Here is a 26,706-nt window from a genome sequence, read left to right as displayed (position 1 = left end):
GGGACTGCTGCTACTACTCTGAAGTTAAACATCTGGATGCACTCCAGCTGTGCTATCCTCAGCCAGGAGGCTGACACCTCGGCAGCCATATTTGATTGGGAAGAGAACACTTCCGCTTCCCTGCGCAATAACCAAGGTAACGGCGACCCAAACACCCGCCGAGCACCCGCGCCAATAGGAGCTGCCCAAGTAACTGATCGACACGTGCGAGCAGCCAATAGGCGCGGCTCTCACTGGAGAAGGCCAAGTTCTGCGTCACAGTGAGTGGAGATGGCCGCAGCCGGGCGCGTCGGCGCCGTGAGAGGCGTGGTCTCCGCTAATGTCCGCCACTCGTCCAATCAGAGCAGGCGGCCAAGTTTGAGCGGGCCGCGGCGGCGGGAGATGGAGGACACTCGGAGCTTCGAGGAGGCAGCGGCCGGGCCCGAGGCGGCCTCGGCGAGCAGCGTGTTCTACAGGCTGAAGGTAGCGCAGGGCGAGGCCAGGGACCGGCGGGAGGCGCACGTTAGTGGGAAGCGGGGTGGGCATGGAAACGGGAGAGAGTTGGCATAGAGAAAGGACTAGCGGGTAGGCATGGAGGAAGGACTAGACGTAAGGAGTGCGCGAGGGTGACGTAACAGGAAAGAGTGCAGGTGCAGACATAGAGAGAGGACTGCGCGGCGTTATGCGGCAGAGGAGGGCCGTGTTATGCGGCCGAGGAGGGCCGTGTTGTGCGGCAGAGGAGGCCCGTGTTGTGCGGCCGAGGAGGCCCGTGTTGTGCGGCCGAGGAGGCCCGTGTTGTGCGGCAGAGGAGGGCCGTGTTGTGCGGCAGAGGAGGGCCGTGTTGTGCGGCAGAGGAGGGCCGTGTTGTGCGGCAGAGGAGGGCCGTGTTGTGCGGCAGAGGAGGGCCGTGTTGTGCGGCAGAGGAGGGCCGTGTTGTGCGGCAGAGGAGGGCCGTGTTGTGCGGCAGAGGAGGCCCGTGTTATGCGGCAGAGGAGGGCCCGTGTTATGCGGCAGAGGAGGGCCCGTGTTATGCGGCAGAGGAGGCCCGTGTTATGCGGCAGAGGAGGCCCGTGTTATGCGGCAGAGGAGGCCCGTGTTATGCGGCAGAGGAGGCCCGTGTTATGCGGCAGAGGAGGCCCGTGTTATGCGGCAGAGGAGGGCCGGAGTTATGCGGCAGAGGAGGGCCGGAGTTATGCGGCAGAGGAGGGCCGGAGTTATGCGGCAGAGGAGGGCCGGAGTTATGCGGCAGAGGAGGGCCGGAGTTATGCGGCAGAGGAGGGCCGGAGTTATGCGGCAGAGGAGGGCCGGAGTTATGCGGCAGAGGAGGGCCGTGTTGTGCGGCAGAGGAGGGCCGTGTTGTGCGGCAGAGGAGGGCCCGTGTTGTGCGGCAGAGGAGGGCCCGTGTTGTGCGGCAGAGGAGGGCCGGAGTTATGCGGCAGAGGAGGGCCGTGTTGTGCGGCAGAGGAGGCCCGTGTTGTGCGGCAGAGGAGGCCCGTGTTGTGCGGCAGAGGAGGCCCGTGTTATGCGGCTAGGTCGGATTGTTATGCGGCAGGACAAATTATGCGGCACTTTTGTTAAAGACATGCCTCATCATTTTGTTATTTTTAGACCCGATAACGGTGTCTGAGAAAATAGTTCACCTTAATTCGTACCAATTGAACACCTAAATACAGTAATTGGCAACTGACAGATGAGCAGTCAACCGCTGCGGAAAGCCTTTCAGTGCGCATGAACTGGAGTTCCCATGGTCTTATTTAACTTTTGATCCGTTTGAACTAGAAACAAAATTATATTTTGTTCAGTGCTGCAAGTTGTGCGGCAGATGACGGATTAAAGGGCGAATGAATAATTGTGCGAGCATCGCCCCGGGCGCGGAACCGCATAATTCCAGTCACTCTGGAGTCCGCGCCTATCTAGACATAAAGCGGGGGCGGCTCTGTATGATCGAGGGGGGCGTACACTGTAAAACAGCACACAGTGCCTCAATATGGGAAAGATTACACGTGCAGCTATTACCAATTGCTCTGTAAGTGTAATAAGTTATTTTTTTGTATCCTCTTAGTGTCAGGCTTCCTAGCTTGGCTTTTGGGGATTCTTTTCAGACCTAGTGGAATTATTCAAGAGGGGAGGACTAATTTGTGCAACAAGAAAAGACAAATTATGCAGTGTACTGCAGCATATTTTGTGATTGCATTACTTCATAGTTTTGACGATTTTACACATGGTAACCCTGTTTGGACTAATATGTTACCTTGTTAGTACAAGTTCAACACCTAGATACAGCAATAAGCAAATGAAAGATGAGCAGCCAGCCTTTGCGAACAGCTTTCCAGTGCAGAGGGACACGTTACAACGTTTTTAGTATGTTATGATCTGTTTCAGCTAGAAACTATTTTTTTGTTTAAAATCTGCAGATTTCCTAGCAGAAAACAGATCATGTGGCAAATGTTACAAAGCTATAATTATATGGAAAATTCTGAAGAATCACAAAATTCCATTGACCCTTCATATAATGTATTTGGCAGTTTTTTTGACTTTTCACAATATTTACCTTTGAACGGTCTGCCACTATTTTTCATCACTTAGATTTTGAAAAACTGTGATTTTTAGTTTGAAATAAAGGCTTCAACTAGGCGACATAAGGTTCATGTAAGAAACATAGAACTGCAGAAGTCTCTGTGCAGCCAGATAATGTCCTTCCATTCATTGAGAGCAACTACTAGTCTTTCTGCCCCTTCCAGTAATACCAATCCATTCCTTTCCTGTCCATTTAGGTAAAAATCGAAAGGCTTCAGGGTCAACATTAATGCGCTCCTCAGACTCTATACCAGAATAAATGAACCAACCCAGACTCAAGGTTTTTTTGCTGTGTTTATATGGCATATTGAATAGCGCAAACCTAGCTAGAAAGCAATAGAGCTATAAATGGTCAAAGGCAAGCATAAGATCAACAAGTAAAAGGAGAGGACGCTCGTTGTGGAGGGTTAATGCATTATGAAAAAGTGGTATTTAAGGAGGTGAGTGAGCAACTCTTTCCTAATTTAATGCAGTGTTGCGGTGGTTCTGATGGATAAAGGGATGTTGTTCTGAATCCTTGATTCATAGGTGAGAGTGCAAGGGCATAAACAGCAGTCCTTAAGTCACTTTCTAAAAGAAATGGTTTGACTTTCTTTACAAGAGAGAGCTGGTAACAGGCCGTCTGTGTTTTAGGCAGTGTTTTGCTTGATGGTGAGGATAGTGTCCATGGTGGAACTTGAGTGAATTGGTATTCGGTGAAAGTTGTGGTTCAAAGCCATCAAATTTGATTTCATTGAGCCCGGTTTGTACTGTTTTGTGTTTGTTCTTGGCAAATAACAGCTGTTCTATCTTGGCTGGATGGGTCTCCAGGCAAGGGCTTAACATCCAGGTCTTGATGGTGTGCAAGCAGTGTTTGAAGAGACGAATGTCTGAAGCGGAGGAGACTTTAAAGCAGAGATATGTATAATCGCCATGTTAGTGAATTCTGATGCTGTTATTTGTGAGGAGAGCACCAAGCGGCTCCAACTAAAGGATGAAGGTGACTAAAGATAGTATCATAGCTGCTAAGTTTTCAGATTGCTTATGTGTGACATTTCCATGATTTCAGTGTAATGTACTTGAGTGACATTCAACTGTCAAATGTGTGACACTTAGAGTGAACCATTCTTGTGAACAAAACCAAGCAATTGTCATTGGATAGAGATAAATGGCATAATTTCTGACCCTTAAAGCAACAAGAAGCTCTAATAAGATCATGGAAGTGCTGCAAAATCCCTGAAATGGGAGGTCACGAATCTACTGCCCTTTTCTAACATGAGTGACAGGTAAAGTCAGTATTATATCTCTGCAAGATGAAAAGGTTTTTTCATATACTTTTTCCACGGTGCCAAGCATCATCTTGAAGGATACCTACTGAATTTTTCTCAGAAAATGAACAGCAGTTTCCTTTCAGCAGTCAGATTATTAGCATGTCTGCTCTTGAATCGCTTGCCACACTTTGTTACTGTCATTCATGGGCTGCACGTAAGTGCAGGGCATCCAAGCCATGTCATAGCATAATTCATTAGGTTTATTAGGATGCTGACAGCTTCGGTTGTTGGTATGAAGGTTTGACTAGTCCGGAGCCTTCAGCACACTTGCATTGCACAGTGTTCTCTTCAGAAGCTTTTTGACAGTGCTCACTTCAAATAATTTTCTTGGACTGCTTCTTCAATATCACTGGAACAGGTGTAGTCCCATACTTAGCCACAACGCTTCTGTTGGACAGGTGGGCTATAAAAAGGCTTTCACTTGTGTTTGGATGGTGGGCACTACCCACTCCAACACAGACTTAATCTTGCCATTCAACGGGTGTGTCTTCCTATTACCCACCTGATACTCATAGTAGACTACAATGGACTATCCCACCTGGCACTTCTTTGACCTTCTGGTCAGTTTTGCTGCCTGTGTGCTGATCAATACTTGCTCTAGCTGCTTCAGGTGGTTCTCCCATGAACTGCTAAACACCACAGTTTCACCTTGATAGGCCACACAGAGTTCTTCTAATCCTGATCAAACAAGGTTCACCGGGCACTGGAAAGAGGCATGAGCCTTCTGCAAATAAAGGGGTATTGCTTTGAACTGAAATAATACCTCTGGCATGGAAAAAGCAGTGGGTGACAACAATTTGCTTGTAACCACTGGTCAATTCAAAGATGCTTAAATATTTTGAAGTTCCCATCTTATCCATAGTTCATCACCTCTGGGCCTCATATGTGCATCTGTTTCTTGATGTCATTGAGGGCTCAGTAGTCCACACAAAATTGTGAGTCTGTGAAACCTTGCCGGGGTATACCAACACTAATGGGCAGGCCCAAGGACTATAAGACTGATCAATAACTCCCAAGCCAAACATCTTGACCACTACTGCCCTAATGCACCCCTGAACTTGATCACATATATAAGTCTTGAGTTTTACTGGTAGCCTTTCTCCTGTGTCTGTGTTATGAACACAGAGAGATGTTTAGTCCTGAAGTCAGCAAAAAAAGATGGAAATATTGTGCCAGTAACTCTATTTGCTCTTTCTGCTGCTCAGGTCTCAACTCTGAGACAAGCCACTTCCCTCTTCCGCAGATTCATTTTTTTGTCACTGTGTCAAGTCAGGAAGTAGCCCTCTGTTTTCAACTCCCTCAATCATAGCTATGATGTGCACTGTATAATCTCTCCAGTGGTAAAACTTACGCTGGTTCACACGGAAGACCCTCCGGGGCTTCCTTGTGGCATACATATCCACCAACTACTTCACATCAGAAACCTTCTGCCCTACCTTGTATCACCCACACCACTTACCCACCAAAGCTCTGGGACCAATGGTCTACAAGGTTCACACCTCTTGACTGTCCTGATAACCAGTCACTGTCTTTTTCTTGTTATAGCGATCTTATCAGCTCCTGGCTTGTCTGAAAGCTTTTCTTTGCTTGACCTAGGGATTGTGCTATAAACTCCCAGAGGCAGTCACATAACCCACATAGTGATGAATCAGAAGTGCCTTCCCACGCTTCTCTGTCTAAGGTGACTATGCATTACACTGGGTGCCCAAACAGAACTTCATGTGACCTGAATCTAGCTACCTTTTCCGGAATTTCCCTGAAAACAAATGAGCAATGGCAGGATATCCTTCTTCCCCCTGAGGTTCGTTTGTAGAGTCCCCATTATGCTCTTAGGGTCTTGTTAAACCTTTCCATCAACCTATTAGTTTGCTGGTGGTATGCCTTTGAGAAGTTGTAGACCGCACTAGCTTCCTCCTAAATCTGTCTCCTATATGATGAGAAAAAGTTGGTTACCCCGTCGAAAATCACTTCCTTTTGAAAAGGCAACCCTAAAAACGATTCATAGGAGAGCTCTAGCTACCACCTTTGCAGACGTGCTCATCAGCTGTACTACCTTTTGGATATCTGGCGGCAGGATCCACCACAACCTACACATACTTGTTGTCTGACGCTGAAAAGGGTGGGGGTGTCATATGGATCAGCAATATTAATTCCCAGCTGCTCAAAAGGCAAACCTACAGCGGGTAGGCCATTAACAGTGCTTCTTACCTCCTGAGTTACCACTCAATTGGCAAGTGGGACAGGTCCCACAGGATCTGTGTCTCTGTGCATCCATGGCCATTAGAACAGGGGATCCAACCTATCCTGTGTCTTTCTAATGCCCAAGTGTCCCGAGAAGGGCACTTTGTGGGCCAGTGACAATAGGAAGTTCACCATAAAGCAGTCCATCTTCCAAGCTAATGTAACTGTAGGTAGCTAAGTTCTGATTGCAGTAGCCTCCCCACCGTTTGCCTGTATTTCGATGCAGCTTTGACTGAAGTGCTCTGGATTCCTGTTAACTAGGTCCCCAGTACCAGTGTTCCTTCCCCAAAAACAAGACCCTTTGTTACATACCTCTGTAAGCCCCTAGTAAGTAGTATCTTGGGTATCTAGGACATGGGTACTAAAGAGGGTCCCATAAGAGCTGCAGCATAACTTGTGTGTAGGAAGTTGGCTCTGTATGTGCTATTTCAAAGTAAGGAATAGCATGCACAGAGTCCAAGGGTTCCCCTTAGAGGTAAAATAGTGGTAAAAAGAGATAATACTAATGCTCTATTTTGTGGTAGTGTGGTCGAGCAGTAGGCTTATCCAAGGAGTAGTGTTAAGCATTTGTTGTACATACACATAGACAATAAATGAGGTACACACACTCAGAGACAAATCCAGCCAATAGGTTTTGTTATAGAAAAATATATTTTCTTAGTTTATTTTAAGAACCACAGGTTCAAATTTAACATGTAATATCTTGTTTGAAAGGTATTGCAGGTAAGTACATTAGGAACTTTGAATCATTTCAATTGCATGTATACTTTTCAAGTTATTCACAAATAGCTATTTTAAAAGTGGACACAGTGCAATTTTCACAGTTCCTGGGGGAGGTAAGTTTTTGTTAGTTTTACCAGGTAAGTAAGACACTTGCAGGGTTCAGTTCTTGGTCCAAGGTAGCCCACCGTTGGGGGTTCAGAGCAACCCCAAAGTTACCACACCAGCAGCTCATGGCCGGTCAGGTGCAGAGTTCAAAGTGGTGCCCAAAACGCATAGGCTTCAATGGAGAGAAGGGGGTGCCCCGGTTCCAGTCTGCCAGCAGGTAAGTACCCGCGTCTTCGGAGGGCAGACCAGGGGGGTTTTGTAGGGCACCGGGGGGGACACAAGCCCACACAGAAATTTCACCCTCAGCGGCGCGGGGGCGGCCGGGTGCAGTGTTAGAACAAGCGTCGGGTTCGCAATGGAAGTCAATGAGAGATCAAGGGATCTCTTCAGCGCTGCAGGCAGGCAAGGGGGGGCTTCCTCGGGGAAACCTCCACTTGGGCAAGGGAGAGGGACTCCTGGGGATCACTTCTGCAGTGAAAGTCCGGTCCTTCCGGTCCTGGGGGCTGCGGGTGCAGGGTCTTTTCCAGGCGTCGGGACTTAGGTTTCAGAGAGTCGCGGTCAGGGGAAGCCTCGGGATTCCCTCTGCAGGCGGCGCTGTGGGGGCTCAGGGGGGACAGGTTTTGGTACTCAGTCGTAGAGTAGTCCGTGGGTCCTCCCTGAGGTGTTGGTTCTCCACCAGCCGAGTCGGGGTCGCCGGGTGCAGTGTTGCAAGTCTCACGCTTCTTGCGGGGAGATTGCAGGGTTCTTTAAAGCTGCTTCTTTGGATAAAGTTGCAGTCTTTTTGGAGCAGGTCCGCTGTCCTCGGGAGTTTCTTGTCGTCGTTGAAGCAGGGCAGTCCTCAGAGGATTCAGAGGTCGCTGGTCCCTTTGGAAGGCGACGCTGGAGCAGAGTTCTTTGGAAGGCAGGAGACAGGCCGGTGAGTTTCTGGAGCCAAGGCAGTTGTCTTCTGGTCTTCCTCTGCAGGGGTTTTCAGCTAGGCAGTCCTTCTTGTTGTTGCAGGAATCTAAATCTTTAGGTTCAGGGGAGCCCTTAAATACTAAATTTAAGGGCGTGTTTAGGTCTGGGGGGTTAGTAGCCAATGGCTACTAGCCCTGAGGGTGAGTACACCCTCTTTGTGCCTCCTCCCAAGGGGAGGGGGTCACATCCCTAATCCTATAGGGGGAATCCTCCATCTGCAAGATGGAGGATTTCTAAAAGTTAGTCACCTCAGCTCAGGACACCTTAGGGGCTGTCCTGACTGGCCAGTGACTCCTCCTTGTTGCTTTCTTTGTTCCCTCCAGCCTTGCCGCCAAAAGTGGGGGCCGTGGCCGGAGGGGGCGGGCAACTTAAGCTGGAGTGCCCTGCTGGGCTGTGACAAAGGGGTGAGCCTTTGAGGCTCACCGCCAGGTGTGACAGCTCCTGCCTGGGGGAGGTGTTAGCATCTCCACCCAGTGCAGGCTTTGTTACTGGCCTCAGAGTGACAAAGACCCCCTGGGGCCAGCAACATGTCTCGGTTGTGGCAGGCTGCTGGAACCAGTCAGCCTACACAGATAGTCGGTTAAGGTTTCAGGGGGCACCTCTAAGGTGCCCTCTGGGGTGTATTTTACAATAAAATGTACACTGGCATCAGTGTGCATTTATTGTGCTGAGAAGTTTGATACCAAACTTCCCAGTTTTCAGTGTAGCCATTATGGTGCTGTGGAGTTCGTGTAAAACAGACTCCCAGACCATATACTCTTATGGCTACCCTGCACTTACAATGTCTAAGGTTTTGCTTAGACACTGTAGGGGCACAGTGCTCATGCACTGGTACCCTCACCTATGGTATAGTGCACCCTGCCTTAGGGCTGTAAGGCCTGCTAGAGGGGTGTCTTACCTATACTGCATAGGCAGTGAGAGGTTGGCATGGCACCCTGAGGGGAGTGCCATGTCGACTTACTCATTTTGTTCTCACTAGCACACACAAGCTGGTAAGCAGTGTGTCTGGGCTGAGTGAGGGGTCTCTAGGGTGGCATAATACCTGCTGCAGCCCTTAGAGACCTTCCCTGGCATCAGGGCCCTTGGTACCAGAGGTACCAGTTACAAGGGACTTATCTGGATGCCAGGGGGTGCCAATTGTGGGATCAAAAGTACAGGTTAGGGAAAGAACACTGGTGCTGGGGCCTGGTTAGCAGGCCTCAGCACACTTTCAATTCAGAACATAGCATCAGCAAAGGCAAAAAGTCAGGGGGTAACCATGCCAAGGAGGCATTTCCTTACACAACCCCCCCCCCCCCCCCCCAAACGAAAGAGGATGAGACTAACCTTTCCCAAGAGAGTCTTCATTTTCTAAGTGGAAGAACCTGGAAAGGCCATCTGCATTGGCATGGGCAGTCCCAGGTCTGTGTTCCACTATAAAGTCCATTCCCTGTAGGGAGATGGACCACCTCAACAGTTTTGGATTTTCACCTTTCATTTGCATCAGCCATTTGAGAGGTCTGTGGTCAGTTTGAACTAGGAAGTGAGTCCCAAAGAGGTATGGTCTCAGCTTCTTCAGGGACCAAACCACAGCAAAGGCCTCCCTCTCAATGGCACTCCAACGCTGCTCCCTGGGGAGTAACCTCCTGCTAATGAAAGCAACAGGCTGGTCAAGGCCATCATCATTTGTTTGGGACAAAACTGCCCCTATCCCATGTTCAGAGGCATCTGTCTGCACAATGAACTGCTTAGAATAATCTGGAGCTTTTAGAACTGGTGCTGAGCACATTGCTTGTTTCAGGGTGTCAAAGGCCTGTTGGCATTCTACAGTCCAGTTCACTTTCTTGGGCATTTTCTTGGAGGTGAGTTCAGTGAGGGCTGTCACAATGGATCCATATCCCTTCACAAACCTCCTGTAATACCCAGTCAAGCCAAGGAATGCCCTGACTTGAGTCTGGGTTTTTGGAGCTACCCAGTCCAGAATAGTCTGGATCTTGGGTTGGAGTGGCTGAACTTGGCCTCCACCTACAAGGTGGCCCAAGTAAACCACAGTTCCCTGCCCTATCTGGCATTTTGGATGCCTTGATAGAGAGGCCTGCAGATTGCAGAGCCTTCAAAACCTTCTTCAGGTGGACCAGGTGATCCTGCCAGGTGGAGCTAAAGACAGCAATATCATCAAGATAAGCTGTGCTAAAGGGCTCCAAACCAGCAAGGACTTGATTCACCAACCTTTGGAAGGTGGCAGGGGCATTCTTTAAACCAAAGGGCATAACAGTAAACTGATAATGCCCATCAGGTGTGGAGAATGCTGTTTTCTCTTTTGCTCCAGGTGCCATTTTTATTTGCCAGTACCCTGCTGTCAAGTCAAAGGTACTTAAGAATTTGGCAGCACCTAATTTGTCTATGAGCTCATCAGCTCTAGGAATTGGATGGGCGTCTGTCTTGGTGACAGAGTTGAGCCCTCTGTAGTCCACACAAAACCTCATCTCTTTCTTTCCATCTTTGGTGTGAGGTTTGGGGACTAAGACCACTGGGCTAGCCCAGGGGCTGTCAGAGCGCTCAATTACTCCCAATTCCAGCATCTTGTGGACTTCAACTTTGATGCTTTCCTTAACATGGTCAGACTGTCTAAAAATGTTGTTTTTGACAGGCATGCTGTCTCCTGTGTCCACATCATGGGTACACAGGTGTGTCTGACCAGGGGTTAGGGAGAAGAGTTCAGGAAACTGTTGTAGGACTCTCCTACAATCAGCTTGCTGTTGGCCAGAGAGGGTGTCTGAGTAGATCACTCCATCTACTGAGCCATCTTTTGGGTCTGATGACAGAAGATCAGGGAGAGGTTCACTCTCTGCCTCCTGATCCTCATCTGTTACCATCAACAGATTTACATCAGCCCTGTCATGGAAGAGCTTAAGGCGGTTCACATGGATCACCCTCTTGGGGCTCCTGCTTGTGCCCAGGTCCACCAGGTAGGTGACCTGACTCTTCCTTTCTAGCACTGGGTAAGGGCCACTCCATTTGTCCTGAAGTGCCCTGGGAGCCACAGGCTCCAGAACCCAGACTTTCTGCCCTGGTTGGAACTCAACCATTGCAGCCTTTTGGTCATACCAAAACTTCTGGAGCTGTTGGCTGGCCTCAAGGTTTTTGCTTGCCTTTTCCATGTACTCTGCCATTCTAGAGCGAAGGCCAAGTACATAGTCCACTATGTCCTGTTTAGGCTCATGAAGAGGTCTCTCCCAGCCTTCTTTAACAAGAGCAAGTGGTCCCCTTACAGGGTGACCAACAGAAGTTCAAAGGGTGAGAATCCTACTCCCTTCTGTGGCACCTCTCTGTAAGCGAAAAGCAGACATGGCAAGAGGACATCCCATCTCCTTTTGAGCTTTTCTGGGAGCCCCATGATCATGCCTTTTAATGTCTTGTTGAATCTCTCAACTAAGCCATTAGTTTGTGGATGGTATGGTGTAGTGAATTTGTAAGTCACCCCACACTCATTCCACATGTGTTTTAGGTATGCTGACATGAAGTTGGTACCTCTGTCAGACACCACCTCCTTAGGGAAACCCACTCTGGTAAAGATACCAATGAGGGCCTTGGCTACTGCAGGGGCAGTAGTCGACCTAAGGGGAATAGCTTCAGGATACCTAGTAGCATGATCCACTACTACTAGGATGTACATATTTCCTGAGGCTGTGGGAGGTTCTAGTGGACCAACTATGTCCACACCCACTCTTTCAAAGGGGACCCCCACCACTGGAAGTGGAATGAGGGGGGCCTTTGGATGCCCACCTGTCTTACCACTGGCTTGACAGGTGGGGCAGGAGAGGCAAAACTCCTTAACCTTGTGGGACATATTGGGCCAGTAGAAGTGGTTGACTAACCTCTCCCACGTCTTGGTTTGTCCCAAATGCCCAGCAAGGGGAATATCATGGGCTAAGGTCAGAATAAACTCTCTGAACGACTGAGGCACTACCACTCTCCTAGTGGCACCAGGTTTGGGGTCTCTGGCCTCAGTGTACAGGAGTCCATCTTCCCAATAGACCCTATGTGTTCCATTTTTCTTGCCCTTGGACTCTTCAGCAGTTTGCTGCCTAAGGCCTTCAAGAGAGGGACAGGTTTCTTGTCCCTTACACAGCTCCTCCCTTGAGGGTCCCCCTGGGCCTAAGAGCTCAACCTGATCAGGTTCAAGCTCCAAAGGCTCAGTTCCCTCAGAAGGCAGAACTTCTTCCTGAGAAGAGAGGTTCTCTTTTTCTGACTGTGTTGCAGTTGGTTTCCCAACTGACTTTCCTTTTCTCTTGGTAGGCTGGGCCTTTCTTCCAGACTCCAGCTCTACTTTTTCACCCTGTGCCTTGCACTGTGCTCTTGTTTTTACACACACCAGTTCAGGGATACCCAGCATGGCTGCATGGGTTTTTAGTTCTACCTCAGCCCATGCTGAGGACTCCAGGTCATTTCCAAGCAGACAGTCTACTGGGATGTTTGAGGAGACCACCACCTGTTTCAGGCCATTGACCCCTCCCCATTCTAAAGTTACCATTGCCATGGGATGTGCTTTAGTCTGATTGTCAGCGTTGGTGACTGTATAGGTTTTTCCAGTCGGGTATTGGCCAGGGGAAACCAGTTTCTCTGTCACCATGGTGACACTGGCACCTGTATCCCTCAGGCCCTCTACACTTGTCCCATTAATAAAGAGCTGCTGCCTGTATTTTTGCATGTTAGGCGGCCAGGCAGCTAGTGTGGCTAAATCCACCCCACCCTCGGAGACTAGAGTAGCTTCAGTGTGGACCCTGATTTGCTCTGGGCACACTGTTGATCCCACTTGGAGACTAGCCATTCCAGTGTTACCTGGATTGGAGTTTGGAGTGGAACCTTTCTTGGGACAGGCCTTGTCTCCAGTTTGGTGTCCAGACTGACTACAGTTTCGACACCAGGCCTTTTTGGGATCAAAGTTTTTACCCTTGTACCCAGGATTGTTTTGTGAAGAGGCTCTGGGCCCACCCTCCTGTGCAGGTTTTTGGGGGCCTGTAGAAGACTCTTTACTATTTTTATTTTTGGCTGTCTCACCACCTTTCCCCTGGGGAGGTTTTGTGACCCCTTTCTTTTGGTCACCCCCTGTGGAAGTTTTGGACACCCTTGTCTTGACCCAATGGTCCGCCTTCTTTCCCAATTCTTGGGGAGAAATTGGTCCTAGGTCCACCAGATGCTGATGCAGTTTATCATTGAAACAATTACTTAATAGGTGTTCTTTCACAAATAAATTGTACAGCCCATCATAATCATTTACACCATTTCCTTGAATCCAACCATCTAGTGTTTTTACTGAGTAGTCTACAAAGTCAACCCAGGTCTGGCTCGAGGATTTTTGAGCCCCCCTGAATCTAATCCTATACTCCTCAGTGGAGAATCCAAAGCCCTCAATCAGGGTACCCTTCATGAGGTCATAAGATTCTGCATCTTTTTTAGAGAGTGTGAGGAGCCTATCCCTACACTTTCCTGTGAACATTTCCCAAAGGAGAGCACCCCAGTGAGATTTGTTCACTTTTCTGGTTTCACAAGCCCTCTCAAAAGCTGTGAACCATTTGGTGATGTCATCACCATCTTCATATTTAGTTACAATCCCTTTGGGGATTTTCAACATGTCAGGAGAATCTCTGACCCTAGTTATGTTGCTGCCACCATTGATGGGTCCTAGGCCCATCTCTTGTCTTTCCCTTTCTATGGCTAGGATCTGTCTTTCCAAAGCCAATCTTTTGGCCATCCTGGCTAACTGGATGTCCTCTTCACTGGAGTTATCCTCAGTGATTTCAGAGTTGTTGGTCCCTCCTGTGAGGGAACCTGCATCTCTGACTATTATTTGTGGAGTCAGGGCTTGAGAAGCCCTGTTCTCCCTAAGTAGGACTGGAGGGGGGGAATTTCCCTCCAAGTCACTATCTTCATCCTCTGTGTTGCCATCCTCAGAGGGGTTGGCTTTTTCAAACTCTGCCAAAAGCTCCTGGAGCTGTACTTTGGTAGGTTTGGAGCCCATTGCTATTTTCTTTAGTTTACAGAGTGACCTTAGCTCTCTCATCTGTAGATGGAGGTAAGGTGTGGTGTCGAGTTCCACCACATTCACATCTGTGCTAGACATTTTGCTTCTAAAAGTTGGAATACTTTTTAAGAATCTAAAACTAGTTCTAGGTTCTAATTCAAACTTTTACCAAACTTTTAAACTCTAAAAGAAATGCTAACAGGGACTAACACAAGGCCCTAGCAGGTCTTTTAAGAATTTAGAAAACTTTTCAAATTGCAAAAATCAATTTCTAATGACCATTTTGGAATTTGTCGTGTGATCAGGTATTGGCTGAGTAGTCCAGCAAATGCAAAGTCTTGTACCCCACCGCTGATCCACCAATGTAGGAAGTTGGCTCTGTATGTGCTATTTCAAAGTAAGGAATAGCATGCACAGAGTCCAAGGGTTCCCCTTAGAGGTAAAATAGTGGTAAAAAGAGATAATACTAATGCTCTATTTTGTGGTAGTGTGGTCGAGCAGTAGGCTTATCCAAGGAGTAGTGTTCAGCATTTGTTGTACATACACATAGACAATAAATGAGGTACACACACTCAGACAAATCCAGCCAATAGGTTTTGTTATAGAAAAATATCTTTTCTTAGTTTATTTTAAGAACCACAGGTTCAAATTTAACATGTAATATCTTGTTTGAAAGGTATTGCAGGTAAGTACATTAGGAACTTTGAATCATTTCAATTGCATGTATACTTTTCAAGTTATTCACAAATCACTATTTTAAAAGTGGACACTTAGTGCAATTTTCACAGTTCCTGGGGGAGGTAAGTTTTTGTTAGTTTTACCAGGTAAGTAAGACACTTACAGGGTTCAGTTCTTGGTCCAAGGTAGCCCACCGTTGGGGGTTCAGAGCAACCCCAAAGTTACCACACCAGCAGCTCAGGGCCGGTCAGGTGCAGAGTTCAAAGCGGTGCCCAAAACGCATAGGCTTCAATGGAGAGAAGGGGGTGCCCCGGTTCCAGTCTGCCAGCAGGTAAGTACCCGCGTCTTCGGAGGGCAGACCAGGGGTGTTTTGTAGGGCACCGGGGGGGACACAAGCCCACACAGAAATTTCACCCTCAGCGGCGCGGGGCGGCCGGGTGCAGTGTTAGAACAAGCGTCGGGTTCGCAATGGAAGTCAATGAGAGATCAAGGGATCTCTTCAGCGCTGCAGGCAGGCAAGGGGGGGCTTCCTCGGGGAAACCTCCACTTGGGCAAGGGAGAGGGACTCCTGGGGATCACTTCTGCAGTGAAAGTCCGGTCCTTCCGGTCCTGGGGGCTGCGGGTGCAGGGTCTTTTCCAGGGGTCGGGACTTAGGTTTCAGAGAGTCGCGGTCAGGGGAAGCCTCGGGATTCCCTCTGCAGGCGGCGCTGTGGGGGCTCAGGGGGGACAGGTTTTGGTACTCACAGTCGTAGAGTAGTCCGGGGGTCCTCCCTGAGGTGTTGGTTCTCCACCAGCCGAGTCGGGGTCGCCGGGTGCAGTGTTGCAAGTCTCACGCTTCTTGCGGGGAGATTGCAGGGTTCTTTAAAGCTGCTTCTTTGGATAAAGTTGCAGTCTTTTTGGAGCAGGTCCGCTGTCCTCGGGAGTTTCTTGTCGTCGAAGCAGGGCAGTCCTCAGAGGATTCAGAGGTCGCTGGTCCCTTTGGAAGGCGTCGCTGGAGCAGAGTTCTTTGGAAGGCAGATGACAGGCCGGTGAGTTTCTGGAGCCAAGGCAGTTGTTGTCTTCTGGTCTTCCTCTGCAGGGGTTTTCAGCTAGGCAGTCCTTCTTCTTGTTGTTGCAGGAATCTAAATCTTTAGGTTCAGGGGAGCCCTTAAATACTAAATTTAAGGGCGTGTTTAGGTCTGGGGGGTTAGTAGCCAATGGCTACTAGCCCTGAGGGTGAGTACACCCTCTTTGTGCCTCCTCCCAAGGGGAGGGGGTCACATCCCTAATCCTATTGGGGGAATCCTCCATCTGCAAGATGGAGGATTTCTAAAAGTTAGTCACCTCAGCTCAGGACACCTTAGGGGCTGTCCTGACTGGCCAGTGACTCCTCCTTGTTATTCTCATTATTTTCTCCGGCCTTGCCGCCAAAAGTGGGGGCCGGGGCCGGAGGGGGCGGGCAACTCCACTAGCTGGAGTGTCCTGCGGTGCTGTGACAAAGGGGTGAGCCTTTGAGGCTCACCGCCAGGTGTTACAGCTCCTGCCTGGGGGAGGTGTTAGCATCTCCACCCAGTGCAGGCTTTGTTACTGGCCTCAGAGTGACAAAGGCACTCTCCCCCTGGGGCCAGCAACATGTCTCGGTTGTGGCAGGCTGCTGGAACCAGTCAGCCTATACAGATAGTCGGTTAAGGTTTCAGGGGGCACCTCTAAGGTGCCCTCTGGGGTGTATTTTACAATAAAATGTACACTGGCATCAGTGTGCATTTATTGTGCTGAGAAGTTTGATACCAAACTTCCCAGTTTTCAGTGTAGCCATTATGGTGCTGTGGAGTTCGTGTAAAACAGACTCCCAGACCATATACTCTTATGGCTACCCTGCACTTACAATGTCTAAGGTTTTGCTTAGACACTGTAGGGGCACAGTGCTCATGCACTGGTACCCTCACCTATGGTATAGTGCACCCTGCCTTAGGGCTGTAAGGCCTGCTAGAGGGGTGTCTTACCTATACTGCATAGGCAGTGAGAGGTTGGCATGGCACCCTGAGGGGAGTGCCATGTCGACTTACTCATTTTGTTCTCACTAGCACACACAAGCTGGTAAGCAGTGTGTCTGGGCTGAGTGAGGGGTCTCTAGGGTGGCATAATACCTGCTGCAGCCCTTAGAGACCTTCCCTGGCATCAGGGCCCTTGGTACCAGAGGTACCAGTTACAAGGGACTTATCTGGATGCCAGGGGGTGCCAATTGTGGGATCAAAAGTACAGGTTAGGGAAAGAACACTGGTGCTGGGGCCTGGTTAGCAGGCCTCAGCACACTTTCAATTCAGAACATAGCATCAGCAAAGGCAAAAAGTCAGGGGGTAACCATGCCAAGGAGGCATTTCCTTACATTGTGCTACTCTAAGGGACCCACCACCAACCTCAAGCAGACTGCCATTACAGACTGCATGACAAGGTGCTCCAAAAAGTGAAAACACAACATGGCACACAGCCTGTGTGCCGTGCACCCTAAACACTTCATGTAATATTTGTAAGTCACCTCTACAGCAGGCCTTACGGCCCTAAGGCAGGGTGCATTAAATTACATGTGTGAACGTAACTCCAAGGACCGATATTCCCCTGCTATGTATTTGTCAATACTTAGACATAGTAAGTAAACAGGGAAGCCATTTTAAGTACATGTGCTGGACAATTGTCAATACGAGTTCCCCAGCTACGTGTTGCGTCACTGAAAATAGGAATGTTTGGTATCAAACATCTCATATTAATAAACCCTCACTTATTAAAGTGATGGATTTATTAATACATGCATCCAGAGGGCACCTTTGAGGTGCCCCCTGAAAACCTATCAACTTCTGGTGTGCTAACTGACTAGTTGTAACCAGCCTGCCACCAACAGATGGATTTTTGACCCCGAGGGTGAGAGTCTCTGTTCTCAGGAGGTCAGGAACAAAGCCTGTTCTGGCAGAGGTGTTGCACACCCCTTCCAACAGGATGACCTGCACATCTGCATTCCAAGGCAGGAGGCTTCAAAGGAGCCCACCGCCTTTGGTATGCAGCCCTAGCTTCCTTCAGAAGGGAGATGCCGATTGCTCCCCTCCCAACCCCAAGGCCCATTTGGCCTCTGGACAGGCCGGAAAACTAGCTATGCAGGAGGTGTGTTAAACTTACAGGCTGGATACACCCGTAGGGTGACCAGCCTGAAATGCACACAGCCTTAGAAATTCCACCATCTTGTGTGTGGTGGAATTAGGAATTCTGGGACAGGATGATGCCCACTACCCAAAGGAAGTGGTCATCTAGGGTGTGTAGTGACCCCAGGGGTCAGCAGCCCTTTGGCTATGACCCTTCACTCCCATAATGCCCCTAAATTGAGTATTTAGTGGTGTCCCTGATACCAGGCCTTCAGATATTTGCGGGACACAAAAGAAGGAATGGGCAAAGAAGCCTCCGGACCCAGGAGCTGAGAACCACAACTGATTTGGTGCCAACTCTGCCAGCTGCACCATACCCTTGAGGAGCAGCTGACCTGATGCTGCAACTTCCAAAAAACGGGAGAGCTGCCAGTGCTTCGCAAATCTCCAAGAAGAACTCCCTTGGAGCAGAGAAGCTGCTTCCCTGCCTCTGCAGGCAACCAAAGAAGAACTGTGAGTACCAAGGACCGCCAAACCCCGACGCTGGACAGCACCGCTGCATCGAGTCTCCTAGCCTGAGCTAAAGTGGGCCAATGGTGTCATCATGGTTCCCAGGCTCTCCATGGACGAAGCCAACCTTGAGTTTGCTCACTGAGGACTTCTCGATGGTGTCTGCAGCTTCTTTCAGCAGATCCCTTCCTTACCGTGACCGCCTTCTTTGTAAGTTCAATGCACCTCTGCACCTGGACCAAAGAGAAGATCACTGGTATCCCCACGTTCCTGAGACTTGTGAGACTTGAGCCCACTTGTGGGTTTGGTCGGACAGGACCCTCAGTCCACACCTGTAGCCTCTTCTGAAGGTCCTCTCTACTGCGACTGCTGGCAGTGTTGGAGACTCAACGGTCCTAACCACCTCTGCACCTGGCTCCTCGTGAGAAAGGAGAACAGGACCACTGGTGTGCCCGAGCATCGCAAGACCTGAAGCCACTTGGTGTTTCACCCAGATTGGACTTTCAGTCCACCCCTGCAGCATTTTTCTGACCGGACTAATCCCCATTGACTTACACAGGGCACCCGACACTGAACTGCACCTGGTCGCCCTAGATGACATGTTGGTGTGACCTAGAACTCTGCCCTATATAACTTTAAGTCCTGGAGAACAGACCTGTAAGTTGCTATGGATTTGCTGTTTGCCATGTATGTTTTCTCTCCCATAGAGTAACATTGCAGTTTCAGAAAAATTAATTGTTGACCTTGAAAACTGTAAAAATTCATAACTCGAAAATTACTCACTTCAATCCAGTGATCTTGGTATCTAAATTTATATAAAAGTACATGAAACGTTTATAAATTGGTGTCAGATTTCTTTGAGTGTGAGTCTCGCTTACTCCCTATGTGTGCTTTACATGCTTAGCACCACCCTCTGATATGCCTAACTGCTTGCCTACAGTACCACAGAAGAGAGCACTTGGGATGTCATTTGTGCCTCTGTGATTCCTTGGGGGTTTGCTTGGACTCATTACATGGTGTGCATCTTTTCGGTCCACTATATAAAGAGCCATCTTCCTACAGTAATGCCTATGGACTACTTCAGTGTTGACGTGTTCCTGGACTCCTTGGAAGGTCCAACAAGCATAGGGCATGAAACCTCTGCCATGTAGGTCCTCCAGCACAGCTAATAACCCTTGCAACTCTAGCTGTGACCCAGACTCCAAAACGTGGTCCACTTTAGTGTCCCATTGTCTTCTCTATCATGAGTAGGGATGATGGGTGCCTTCTCAGAGTGTGCCCTGATCCACTTATTACTTTGTTCTGGTCTAGGCAAATCTGGAATGGTCCCAGTCTCCTTCTGAGACTGATGTGCATCCTGACGTGGTTCAAGTCATGTAGACGTCGGGTCCAATCATTGCCAAGTGGACATCCAGCACCTTGCTTCTGTCACCCTACACAGCCATGGCTGTCTCGCCACTGATTTCTAGTTCAGCTTGTATAAGGAGGTACTCCATGTCTTGCCCACTGGCTACCAACCCTGTGTCATTGGAAGCAGGAAGAATCTCTCCTTCCGGGCTGAGATACTACCTCTCCACCACAGTCCTATAAGCTCATGTATTTCTCGGGGCAGGAACCTTCCTCCCAGTGATACTCGCTTCCAACACCGTACAAACCTCATGTTTGTGTGAATGTGCTTTTGGGCATCTTCTTCCCTTTCCCACATGTCCATTGCTACTATGTAGCGTGCAACAGGGCCCTTTTAGGCACACAACAAACCCCATAACTCACAATATATACCATGATGTTCTCCTGTTAACTGTTTTGTGTATTTGTGCCCTTGGCAAATAGATGTTTTGTGAACAGTGGATACTGTGAGCAGGGGTGTGGAATTTATTAAAATATCTACTTGTCCAGGGGACAGGTTGCTTCTCAAATCTACTTGTCCTGTAAAAAGATCTACTTGTCCCTTTGGTGCCATGTAGTGTGGCGACAAATTATGGCAGCAATTAATAGCCTCTCTGATTATGCCAGGGCTACTACCATAGTAGGGCTTGAATACTTGGAGTTTCAATCCCTACTGTAGCAATTTCCTTATTTTGCCACCTTTCTGCAGATCTGCATACTGGGGCTGGAGGAAGCAGTAAGCAATAGTTCCAGGGCTGGAATGCCTTTGAGTCTGCAAACCTACTAACCTGCATGTTTTAAAGATTTTTACCAGCTTCTCTCTAATATTTTCCCATAATAAGAAAGGTTGGACATTTACTCCTGACAATGGCAGAATTAGAACTTCTTCCAGGGTTGGGAAGAAAGTGGCTGGAGGGAAAATGAACTTGCAGATGCTCAATAGATTTTCACATGAGCAAATCTACACATCGTATTTACCCACGCTAAAATCCAGTTCACAAATATTTTATAGGGGTACGACATATACCATGGGTGCACTTTTGTGACTTTCTTTAAGAATTTGGGGCCACAAGTAGGTAGGTTCAGATTTGTGACCTGCAAATTGCGAGTCGCAAATCCGAATGTAGGATGGTGTCCTTGACACCATATGTGATTCGCAAGGGCTTCGCAAATGCCCACATCATGAATAATCATGAGGTGGGTCGCAATTTGCGACCCCCTCACGAATGGTGGCCTGCTGGAGACCGCAGACCACCATGTCTGTGACTGCTTTTCAATAAAGCAGTTTTTTGGGGGGTTTTTTGTAATGCAGCCCGTTTTCCTTAAAGGAAAACGAGATGCATAACAAAAACGAAAAATGAAACGTTTTCGTTTCATTTTTTCAGAGCAGGACCACTGCCTGCTCTGAAAAAATGTTTACAGTGACATTCTCAATGGGGAAGGGGTCCCATGGAGATCCCTTCACTTTTGCGAAAGTGTTGGCACCCATTTGAAATGGGTGCAAACTGCGATTGGTGTGCGCCCCCGGTCACAAAACAATCCTACATTGCACTGCGAGTTGCAATTAGGAAGGGAACACCCCTTACTAATTGCGAGTCGCAAACCTGTTTTGTGATTCGGTAACCAGGTTACTGAATCGCAAAACTGGGTTTTGCATCGCAATGTGCTTTTTGCATGTCGCAAACAGCGAAAGTCGCTGTTTGCGACATGCAAAAAGCTACCTACATGTGGGTCTTGGTCCCTAATTAGGTCTGGTGTTAACAAAGACATTTTGTTTTTATTAAACTTCTATTTCTCTCTCTTTCGGCTGGCTTTACTGTGAGTGATCGCATTCTGCTCTTCCACAAGGAGCATATTGCCACACAAAGTAGTTTTGTTCAGTGTCAGGAACTACAGTGGCAATCAGTGACGTAACGAAACTGGAGGGTGCCCCTTTGCAAAGAACATGGAGGAGCCCCCTCTCCAGACTCACTCAGGGCAGGTGCTGTGCTGACGGGGCCCCCTGGAGGGCGGCTGCGGGGCCTTTGTTATGCCGCTGGTGGCAACGTGTGCTTTAAGAGTTCAAAAACTTTTTCGTTTTTTTTTGCCAATGTTTGTTACAATGTTGAGGGCCTGGTAGCTCCCACAACAATAAAGTGTTACAAAAGCCATGTCAAAATAAGACACGCATTGATGAAACTAAAAGACTTATAAAAATATGTCAGATCAGTTGGCTTTGTCAGTGTTTGTTTATTTTCATGCTTCCCATAATCATGTTGAAAATGGTTACACTGATTTTCCATTAGAAATATTTTTGGGAAATACTAGCATGCATCAACACATTTTACTAAATGACACTTCATTTGCATATAATCAGAGAGCATTCTGGAAGCATTATACTTAGCCTCTTAGCCTAAACGTTTCAAAAATGTGTGTACACGTTTTTTTTTTTTTTGTACTGGAACCAACGTCAGTAGTGAAGTGTGACCTTAAAACATTTATTTACAGCATGCACCCTAATAATGAAGGCTTTCAAATAATGAACCATAAATACAAGTTCGAACAGCATTATCTTTTGGAAACATATTACCTCAACTGCAGAGAGTTCAACTCTCTGTAAACAGGCAGCCAAAGGGTTTGTGCTGCAGGGGGTTGGGCCTACTTGTCCCAAGGACAAAGTAAACATAAAAACTTGTTGCCCTTGACCCCAAACAAGATGGCGTTGGGCGATAGGAATTCCACATCCCTGTGTGAGTTAAGGCATGTGTTGTGTGCATTCATAACCATAATTGACAAATTTCAGTTTTGAGGCAGAACCATAATGCTGTTTTTAACTGTATATATATATATTTTTTTAGTTCATTTTATATAATGCTGAGCGTAGTAGGGGTTGGGCGCCCAACCCCCCAAAACCTACACGCAGTCTGTGGCTCGACCCAGTGGGGTTTAGCCGCAGGGCTGGACTATGGCCAGGCCCTGCGCTCATCATGCCCTGGCCACCCATTCCAGACTGCACGTCCTTCTAGCCAGCCCCTGTGCCCTACCTCCACTTCCTACTACACAAGCAAAGGTATTTTTTTCCCCACTGTCTGAAAGTCACTAGTCAGAAGTAACTCGCAAGTCCGGCACAAAGTGGCAGGCAAATCCAGCACCTAAATGGTTGCTGGCGTGCTCAGAAGTTTCCTTTAACTCGTGAATCCTGCCCTGTTTTTTTCACAGGAGTGCTGTGTATTTTCCCTGCATCTAGGTACTCCTGACCACTACACTGGGGTGTGTTACCTTTGGGTTTGGCCCACGGTGGAAGTGGAATTTTGTTTTCACACATTGCGAAATGTGTGAGGCTAAGCCAATTTACGAGTTTGAAGATGGTGGAAAAAACTGATCTTTAATCCAGCTAATCACAGTTGTAAAAAAATCAAAATGTGACATGATTTGTGAGTCATGACTTAGCAACTGAAAATGCAGACTTCTACAAAAGATTTCAACCTTTAAATGCTGCTTGGCCACTTTGTTAATACCTCAGATCTACTGAACAGATGTGCACCAAAGAAAGCATGCTTTGTGAGCAAAGTTCTACTTTCATGCCAAGTGTGGTTTAAATCCAAACGGTGTCTTTTTTTTCTGTCTTGCCGCAAAACTTCCTCTGGGAGCTAAAATGGGGAAATCACTTGTTTTTCACCCCCATTAACTTTTTTTCCACCGTAGATGTGTTTTCACAAAATGTGGTGTGTTGAAATTTAGCTAAGTAGACTGTCTGGTTTCAGGCAAATCCGTCCACAGGGTGAAAAGTTATTGGCATTGTATGTAGATAATGGGTCTTCAATAACAGACAGCTAAAGCGGTCTGCAGGCAAGGTCTAAGAAAGAGGCTAGAGGCAGAGAAGAGTACTGGATGGTGGCATGTGTGTAGTGCCCCAGTGGCGTAGAATCTTGTGCGTTTGCAGATTACCAGAGAGTTTGTATACATAGAGAGCGGCCAGAGATCAACCATGCCAGTGGCCGCCTCCTGGCAGAGGATTGTCCAGAAGCACAGAGAAGGGGCCGATGAGGGGACATCCTTGGTAAGCATGGTGTTCACCTCACTGCAGGCAGCCAGGCCAGAGCTTGAGGTAGCAGCTGGAGGCATCTGGCCTGAGTTGAAGGGTGCATTGTTGGAGCCCTGATCCTTTTGAATATGTTAGCTGCATTCTTTACTGTTATTCATTGTATCTCCCTGCGTCACATTGATGAGGTCAGTGTGGACGCCTCAGTTGTACTTTGCATATAATAATTTCTCAGGGAACAAGAGCAAAGAGCTGCAATACTACCTTTATCAGCACTGGCCCAGTGGTTTTAACTGAAGCTGGTCAGAGCTCTCTGCATTGACCGCCATATTTAATTGCCAATAAAAGCTCTACACAACTTTGATCGGACTGTATACGATTAGGCTTATGAGCATCAGCTGTGCTCGAAATTGGAGCCATACAAATGCCACAGGGACCTCTGTTTTCCTTTGTCGTCTATTCCACTGGAGTCCAGTGTTCTCCAGTGTCGGTCCTGGATGGCCTGGATCCATGCCAGACTTTTAGCATATCCACATTCAGATAAATGTGATTATCTTAAGGCCCTGCATGGATCTGGCCCTTCAGGACTGATATTGTAGAACCCTGCCAGACAGGACTGTGGTGGGATTTTGATGAAGCACAGCCTGTCCAGAACCGAAATTCATCTTTTTGGGGCTGGCCAGGAAGAAGGAAAAAGAACAAGTGAGTAAGGTCTGAGTGCCCCCTCTCCTCTCATGATCGTTACAGGAGTGAGCACATCTCCGCCACACCACTCATCACACTGACTTCAACAGCGAGCAAGTTCTCTGGGCCATACTCTGCTCATGCTAGTTCAGAAGCAAACAGTGTCTGGGCCCTAGTTTGTTCACGTTAGTTAAAAAAAAAAATTAAAAAAAACAAGGTCGGTGCGCTCCCACTCTTCTCGCGCAGCCAGCGTCGGTGCGCTCCCACTCCTCTCGCGCAACCAGCGTCGGTGCGCTCCCACTCCTCACACCAGCTTTGACAGCGACTAAGATCTCTGGGCACTCACTCCGGTCCTGCTAGTTTCAACTGTAAACACTTTCCTTGCTGTCCTGGCTTAGCGACTAGGCTTCTCTCTTCAAATTGCATACAAATGGCAAATCTGTGGTTTTCTATGCAGACCCTAAAACGTTCTTTGCTGTCCTCCCCATTAAAGATGCTGCGTCATCTGCATTGTGCACATTGTCTGTCTGGATTATGCCAAATCCCTATCGCGGCCTTTTTCAGTCCACTCTATGCTGATAGTCCAGACTGATTTAGGCACAAACACTCTGTACATGTTGCCACTTACCAGGCTACCTGAATTTAATATCTTATGCTTTGTACATCAGAGCTTATGCAATATTTAACTAGTGTTTCTAGCAGACCGATTTAATCGCACTTCCCAAAAAGAGAAATACCATCATCATGTGCAGGGCTTAAGAGAGATTCCAGGACCAAAAACTCCACAGTGGGTAGGTGAGCAGTTGCTCTCCAGACAGTCGCGCTTTGGAACAAACTTCATCTAAACTATATGACAAAAGTATAAAATTTAGTCAGTGCCTCAAAAACTTGGAGTTTCCTGTCAGAGTTCTGGGACAACATTTTTACACAACCCTCCTGCATCCTTGGTGCAATTAGGCACCAAAACATCATTCAGATGAAGGATGTTGCACTAGGTACATATAAAATAAAAAGGAGGACCTCTTGTGTCAGGAACAAAAGTGCTTTAGCGATAAAAGGTTGAATAGAGGACTACACAGTCGGGATACCATCACTATGATGTCCTGGGCAGAGATGAAAGACCATTTGGATGTCTGTAAAGGAGGATTTATGGAACAATGATGAGCATAAACAGTGCTAAAGGTTGAGGCAAGTGTCTTATAAAATGGTTGTCACATAAATGTTAGGACCAGGGGCACCCTTTTCTAGGTCGAGCATAGCAGGGCGCATGCGCTGCTTTTCTGACGTGTTGGTATGTATCTGGGCTTTTAACAACGCCCACGTCACGCCCATCATTACCACTCGTTCGTGGGCTTGCCCTTCAAAAATCCTTTGACATTGGTAAATGGCTTACGTTTGTTCCTCCTTAGGGAGGTTTTGTTACCGCCTTTGCCATCGCCCGTTACATGTCTAATTGCACTTTTGCCGATAACTTTGACTGCAAGAGAACTTTTTTCCTTTTGTGTGTCTCTTCACGCTGATGCTCATGGCGGCCGTGGTGCTGTGAATCAGCTCGCTTCTGTAAAACTCTTTTACTTTTAATTTTCAATTTATGTGGCAAGAAAAGTCCGGTTAGGAGTTTACAACGATAATAGCTCTAACTCAAGCAATTGCGGACTTACGGTGTGGCTGAAGGAGTTTGCAAGCCCAGCTCATGCTTTCAGTCACAGGTCACCACCACGTAGAATCAGTCCTGGGATCAAGCACGATCGCTTGGGGGGGGTCTTACTGGAGAAAACTTTGTCTTACTCCAAGGAGGGGAGGTGCTTGCTTGTCTATCCTATTTGCAGATCTGTGAGCCCGGTCCTGTTATGGTGCTACTTTGAGGAGAAGAAGGCCTGAGCTTCAGATCTTCATATGGGAGCTGTATGATCCACTGGCTTTCACCAGGACCCCCGTCGTACCTCGCTGCACCTTTTTTGGCCTGTTGTTGTCTTACCAGCCCACTTTGGGAACCTTTGGAGCACACTGATTTGTGGAGGCAGCTGAATTAAGAGTCTGCAGGACAATATTCCTTATGCACAGTAAGCAGTAGTGATCCTAATGTCAATGTATTGTCCACGTTTTACCTTCTTAGTCTAATTACTACACCTTACATGGTTGTAACAGAGAGCGTTAAAGTCTGCAGTGAATGAATATAGTAAATTGCCTTTCCTTAACCCCTGTTTTCTAGTGCTTCACTATTTTATTGGGGTCTGAAGGCACTGATGGTGCTTGCATTGTACAGCTCTGGGCCTAGGTGATTCTGTGACTTGCAGCTGCAAAGAGTATTTGTAATGAGGGCTTCCTATGGGCAGCCAACTCTAGCACATGCCGCTTAGCTGTACTGCAGAACCATAAAGGAAGCCAGAGGTTCATTGCAGAAATCCGAATGATGAGCAG

At 47.9% G+C, this 26,706-nt stretch overlaps 1 protein-coding gene across 3 annotated transcripts in view; it reads left to right on the top strand.

Moving 5' to 3' along the window:
* The first annotated feature begins 260 nt into the window (after positions 1 to 260).
* Positions 261 to 26,706, top strand: part of HAUS7 (HAUS augmin like complex subunit 7) — a 100,113-nt gene continuing 73,667 nt past the window's right edge. Inside the window, exon 1 of one of the 3 annotated variants that reach the window (XM_069209377.1) lies at positions 261 to 462. In XM_069209377.1, the coding sequence (XP_069065478.1) occupies positions 271 to 462 (192 nt within the window). In that variant the 5' untranslated portion in view covers positions 261 to 270. Of the gene's footprint in view, positions 463 to 1,433; positions 1,512 to 25,945; positions 26,349 to 26,706 lie in introns of those variants that run through there. The other 2 variants (XM_069209379.1, XM_069209378.1) reach the window with 2 other exon arrangements.

The sequence above is a fragment of the Pleurodeles waltl genome, chromosome 10, assembly GCF_031143425.1.
Source record: "Pleurodeles waltl isolate 20211129_DDA chromosome 10, aPleWal1.hap1.20221129, whole genome shotgun sequence".
NCBI lineage: Eukaryota > Metazoa > Chordata > Amphibia > Caudata > Salamandridae > Pleurodeles > Pleurodeles waltl.
The sequence above is the reverse complement of the archived record's forward strand: the minus strand, read 5'-3'. Positions and strand labels throughout refer to the sequence as shown.